The sequence below is a fragment of the Pteropus alecto genome, unplaced genomic scaffold, assembly GCF_000325575.1.
Source record: "Pteropus alecto unplaced genomic scaffold, ASM32557v1 scaffold127, whole genome shotgun sequence".
NCBI lineage: Eukaryota > Metazoa > Chordata > Mammalia > Chiroptera > Pteropodidae > Pteropus > Pteropus alecto.
The window spans coordinates 479,844-486,453 of record NW_006440646.1 but is presented as its reverse complement, the minus strand read 5'-3'; the positions used below and the strand labels follow the sequence as shown (position 1 = coordinate 486,453).

At 41.2% G+C, this 6,610-nt stretch overlaps 1 protein-coding gene across 1 annotated transcript in view; it reads left to right on the top strand.

Annotated features, from left to right (window-relative positions):
* Nucleotides 1-2,483, top strand: part of PRLR (prolactin receptor) — a 33,184-nt gene extending 30,701 nt beyond the window's left edge. The window contains exon 9 of the mRNA XM_006917805.1: nt 1,467-2,483. Within this exon, the coding sequence (XP_006917867.1) occupies nt 1,467-2,483 (1,017 nt within the window). The remainder of the gene's footprint in view (nt 1-1,466) is intronic.
* Nucleotides 2,484-6,610: the final 4,127 nt, after the last annotated feature.

Genomic DNA, 6,610 nt, shown 5'->3' with positions numbered 1-6,610 from the left:
AGTGTAAATATTAATTTAATACAAAAGAGGGACCTACCACCACCCCCTCTATCACCTGAATGTCCGTTACATAAGGTCGTAGTAGCAGAGTATCCTGTCACGTGTTTTACTTTGTCTGGGCACTCGGTTGAGACTGGATCAGTGCGGTGGGGCTGGCGTTCACCAGGGCCCATTTAGGCTGATTCAAATGGAATGAAATTTAAGTGTTTTGAATGAAAAGAGGGTTTAGAACATTTTAATTTCTCTGCAGGCTGAAATATATAGTTTCAATTTGACCTTAAGCTTAATACTGATGTGTATAAAAGCAATTATCTGCACACTGTACCACTTGACCCAGCCACGGCAAGGCCAACAACAGCACAGGAAGTGGGAAGTGAGTCCCAGAGAATTTGGCTTCACTGCATTCACTCCGATTGCAAGTATCAGAGCAGGGACTAGCGCCCCGGAATTTGGGGTCCTAGTTCAGTCCTCTTACCCCGCTATCCAGTCTCTCCCACTGACCTTTATAAAACCAGCATGAACATCCCAGCTAACTAAATTAACTATTCGACCTTGTAGGCACAGAGACTTAGTAATAACGTAACTGCTTTTTATGTGTCCATAAAATGTTTTTGTTTTCTCAATCACATTACCTCTAATCTTCAAAAGAACCCTCCCATGTAACAGTATCATTTTACAAACGGAGAAACTGAGGATCATTGAGCAGCTTCTTCAAAGTCAATACTCTTTAATACGTGATAAAATCAGGAATTCGGCACCAGTACCTGACCTAAGTCAGAGGATCAGGAAGAGGAGTGTAAAGTAAGAGAAGAAAGCAGGAGGAAGAGAGAGAGAGAAGGAGAAGAATCGAGATGAGGAGGAGGGAGAGAACTAGCAGGAGAGGGAGAAAATATTAGGAAGAGAAGGGAGGAGGGAGAAGAGTAAAAGGAAATGAAGTAGAAAGAGAGGGGAAAGTAGAAGAGAAGGAAGGAAGGGAGAAGAAGGAAGAGGAGGAGCCCAGGGGCGAAGGAAGAAATGGGAAGCTACTTATTACTTCCAGACTCTGGAAAGTGGCAGAGGAGGTTAGGAGGCCAGCAACCAGATCTCAGAGCCAGTGAGTCCCCGAGTGCCAAATGCATGTGTGAGCAGTGTGGTTTTAGATGTTTTACAAACTTTTCTTATTTAATAGTTATATGTTTATTACCCGTCCATATACTACTTGCCCATTAAACTCATGATCATTATTGCTTAGAGAGAGACTAAGTTAAAATCGCGAAGTGACTTCAAGGAAACTGTTAGATGTATAGTAAGTAGTTCAGGAGGTGATTATAAATGGCCTGGTACACAAATGTCTAGAGTTTGGGAAATTCTGCTAGGCTGTTACCACATCCCACCTACCCATTGTCATGAACACAGGCGGGGCTGTGATGCTGCTTTGGAATGTTATGGAGCAACAGCTTTCTCACCTTGTGTCTGTGTTTTAATAGAAGGGCAAGTCTGAAGAACTACTGAGCGCCCTGGGGTGCCAAGATTTCCCTCCCTCTTCTGACTATGAGGATTTGCTGGTGGAGTTTTTAGAAGTCGTCGACAATGAGGACCAGCAGCTGATGCCGGCCCACTCAAAAGAACTCCCAGGTCAAGGCATGAAGCCCAAACAGCTGGATCCCGACAGTGACTCTGGCCAGGGCAGCTGTGACAGCCCTTCGCTTTTGTCCGACAAGTGCGAGGAACCCTGGGGAAATCCCTCCACATTCCACATCTCTGAAAGCATTGAAAAGCCAGAGAATCCTGAAACAAAGGGTACCCGCATCTGGGACCCCCAGAGCACAAGCTTGGAAGGCAAAATCTCCTATTTCCATGCCAGCGAGTCCAAATCAACATGGCCTTTACTGCAGCCCCCCAGACAGCACAACCCCAAATCTTCTTACCACAATGGTGATGGGTGTGAGCTGGCCATGGGCACGGCAGGCGCATCGGCTCCTTTGTTGGACAAAACAGACAAGCATGCTTTAAAATCCTCAGAAACCGCTGAGACTGAAGGGGAGGAAAAAGTGACTGAGCAGAGAGAGGTGGAAAGTTTCCATTCCAAGACTGACCCAGACACCGTGTGGCTGCTGCCCCAGGAGAAAACCGCCTTTATTGCTGCTAAACTCTTGGATTACGTGGAGATTCACAAGATCAACAAAGATGGAGCACTAGCATTGCTCCCAAAACAGAAAGAGAACAGCAGCCACACAGAGAAGCCCAGCGCTCCCGAATCCAGCAAGGAGTACACCAGGGTGTCTGGGCTGACGGACAACAACATCCTGGTGTTGGCACGAGGTCCCCACGCTCAAAACCGGCCTTTGTGTGAAGAACCGGCGATCGAGGCTCCACCTTCCCTTCAACAGAATCCAGCTGAGAAAGACCTGGCCCCGTGCACCGCGACACCGAGCAGCTGCAGACGCCAGCTGGGTGGGCTGGATTACCTAGATCCCGCGTGTCTTAAGCTCTCCTTTCAGTGATAGCTTGATTAACGAAATGATTGGTTAAAATGTGATTTTTCTTCAGGTAACACTACAGAGTACATCAAATGCGCTCTACTAGAGAATGTTCAAGAATGGGGTTAGCATGACACTACAAAAACTCACAGTTCACTCCTTTTTGTGCTCCATTTTCAACCGATTGCCTCTTTCCCCAACAGCTGATTCCAGAACCAATCATTTTGTTTCCTAACTGTGATTTGTAGATTCACTTTTTGCTATTAGTTATAAAATTACGTGTTCAATGAAATAAAAGCACATTGCTTAGTATTCTTGAGGGACAGGGCCATAGGTATAGCCTCTGGAAAAGGCTTTCATGTTTTGCTGTGTGACAGAAGGAAATGTAATAATTAAAATAGTTTACCACAGGAAGACGATAGATACGCGAAAACTGCCATGAAAACCCCTTTTGAAAACCAGTCGCTTAACTTTGCACTCCTTTTTCATTTTATTGGGATTAACGAAATACATTTTTTTAAAAAGAATGCATTCCAGAACACCTAACAAATTGTTTACATCACTTCCTGTGACCTTAGTGATACCTTGCTGATATGCAAGTAAAGATGATGCCTCCAATTTTTTTCTTAAGATAGTTTGAATTCGTTAAGCATGGATTTTCTCCCCTAAATTGTATTTCATTCTAAAGCCTCTAGAGAATATAGTTTGGAAAGTGAAATTTTCTTACACAAGAGGCAAATTAGTTTCATGTGGTGAATACTTCTAAAATGTTTTTCTGCTTCATTTAGCGTGATGGATAATTTATTATACACCCTAGTCTTCTCTTAGTGAAAAAAATCCCAAAAGACTAATTTTAATTTAAAAGATAATTACAGCAGGATGCTAATGGAAATACTGCCTTACTGTACATACAAATTCTACTTTAATACAAACCCATACGTTTAACAATGTATTTTTGAAGACTATTTTTCTATCACTTAGGTAATATAAAAGACTATTTTCTATCTTCCCAGTTCAGCTGTTTACGTATTCAGTGGGTACAGTATTTTCTGCTATGAGGCTACAATGAGTATTGACAGTACAAAGTAGTATATGCAGTCCCTGTTTGTGGAGTAAAATCCCATAGCAACTCAAAGCCCACTGACACATATGAAGTGGATGACAATATTCAATTTCAAACACAATGTAGTATAGTTTATCTGATTCTTTTATGTCCAGCAACCTCCAACCTAAAGTTACAGGGCTCTCCGCAGACCAGAAATTACTTCTCCTGTAGTTCAGGGCTACTCTGGGGCTGCTGCTCTTCTCTGGGTAAATATTCATGAAGCCACCATAAAGAAGGGGAGTGGTAACATCTAACACACTGTTTTACAGAAAGGGTTTTTGTTTTGCTTTGTTTTTCTGAGCAATCTTGGGCAGCAAAGAGATTTTAAGCAAAGCCAGGAGTTAGTATCTCTCTGGAGTAGATCCATGTGCAAAATCTTGGCAGAGGCGGAGACAGCACTCACGTCAGCAGTGTCCAAATGAAAGTTCTAAGAAACTAGCGTCTGTGGAGTGGTGGGAACAGCTACAAAGGCCGGGGTGTGCTAGTGAGACTCTCAAAGTCAGTTCCAAGGAGCAGTCAAAAGCCTGGATCTCTGTTTTAAAGAGAGCATCTAGGACTCATCCAACTGCCTCCCTCTGTTTTTCATTTCACCTGTTTGCGACCCATTCTCTACGTCTGCGCACTAGCTGGACATAGAGAATTGGAGCTCACCTCTATGGGTTAAATATCCTACCCCAATAAGCCCATGTTGATAGGAACTAGACTCAGAGGTAGCCTGAGGTTTGAAAGAGAACACATTGCCCGGGCTTCCAGAATTATAGGTATAGAATTATAGTCTGAGTAGAGGGAAGAAGCATGAAATATTTTTTTTTAAAAAAAAGATGTATTGAATATGGCTCTAATTTTTAGAAAAATAGTCTTTTACTGGACCGAGACATGCTTAGTCCCTACTGAGCCCAATAGCCCCTAATTTTTTTCTTATATTTGGCTGTCGATTCTGGTATTTTTTTCTCTCTCCTGGATTATGAACCAACACTACATAGATGGTTTAAATAGTCTTATGTTCTGAATTACAAAAAGTCATATTTTCATAAACAAACACCTAAATATTCAAGTTACAAATCACATGGAAATGGGCTGGTCAATGGATGGTTTATGGAAGCTCATGACCCAAACTGAAAAATATTGTGTCACTTTTTACAAATGAGCACAAGTCACCATCAGGCAGTCATTGACATTTAACACACTTACATTCTTCATTCTCCTAAGTGCCTAAGGCCCATCCCGGTAGGTGGTTATATACTAAAAACTTGCTTTCGCTGGTTTGGTCCTAAGTGGGTCAATCCCTTAGCACGTGTACAAAATCAAGGTGTTTGGCTCCTTGTCTTATAGTGACCCAACTGAATCAGAGAATCCTATGAGTTAATGAGCATCCTGAGGCTGTGGAGGAAATCTGGCTCTCTCTGGAAGCTGCCTACTGATGTCCATTATTTGCAGAAAGACTTGGCCTTGCATTTGGTGACTTTCCTATCTCCTTAGAGTAGACAAGAAAGAAACAGATTTGTACACATTTTACAAAGTGCCTTTCTTTACTTTCATATTAAAAAAAAAAAGTTTTTCTTTTTTATAAGAAAATGTATTGATTGGGAAGTAAATTTTACTTTTTTAATGTAAATAAATAGAGAAGCCAGAAAGGGGATGATGAAATGGTCTAAGCCAATTATGCAGCAGACTTTTACATTTATTGTTTGAATGAATTACCACAGAGCTAACGTGAATAGTATAACTTCCTTTGTCTGATAAGGAATTGACTCTGGCTAGGATTTTGGGATCAGCCAGCCACTCCAGAAATTCCATATTCTCAATTAAAAAAAAAATACTGATGCACTTTTGAATGGCTTTGAATTGCAAGCCTCGGTCTAAAAAGGACAATGCACACACAATGGAACTTTGCATGCATACAGAAAAATGTAAATGACTCTGGATTACCATCCCAGTGTTGCAAACATAGATTTGCCATTGATAAAAATTTCATGTGTACTTCGGTGAACAAATTTCTTTTTCTGACTTTCCAGCTCAAGCACAATAGCGTCATTGCTAGGGTAGTGAGTGGGCTGAGAACTCAGTTTCCAGGTCCAGGTCACATTGCTGCCACTAAACAGGCTATGTGACTTAATGCAAGTCCTTTAAATTCTAGTCACTGGTTTCCTCACCTGTGAAATAAGTGTGTTTGCCTGAAATGTTTCTAAGACCTCTTACGGCTCTAACCGTCTTTGATTCTCATGATCTTAGTAAAATCCAGGATTTCTGGTCAAAGGCCCAAGTGTAGTCAGGAAAGCGTTGCTGATGTACCCTTAACCTGAAGGGAACCATGTGGCTGTACTTTACTTGAGAGAAAAACAGAGATCCATTCCTCCAAGTCAGGTTGATTTGGTTTAACATCCTTGCTTCTTCTCTTCTCCTTAGCTGTCTATACTTACAGGCTGTTTATTCTCTTGCTCCAGGGTCTATATTTTTCCTAAGAATTAATTATTTTCCATAGCAACATAGGAACTGCAAGAAACTAAATTATTCCTAAACAATGATTGCGGCCCTACAAAAGACTGAGTCAAACGTTAAATCAGCCACACAGATATAAGGCTCAGTTCGAGGGTCACAAGTTACCTCATTTAGAGATTTACATGCTTAGTGATTCTAGCTCAATTCATTAAGTGCTTAACTAATTCAAAGGCCATTAATAAGTCCAAGGCAACATTGAGGAATTCATCTTGGAAGTCTTAAAAACTTATAAATGCAGAATTATTGCTTGAGAGCTTATGATCTAACCAGTTCTATTTATAAGTATGGCCTGGATGTGTTCCATAATTAGTACGTATGCCATCTGCAAATCAAATAGGAGCTCTCTCCTCAGACTTGTGTTTTTCAGGAGGGCGATTTTTGGTCTGAGACCCTCATGATATCTCTTTCAATGAAAATAAAAGATAGAAAGATAGAAAGTAGGACATTTTCATAAGTTTGGGTATTTTAGGATTTTACAAAATGCCAAGAGAAGCCTGCTAAATCCCAATTCTATTGGATATGGTGAATCTATGATCTATTTAGGGTT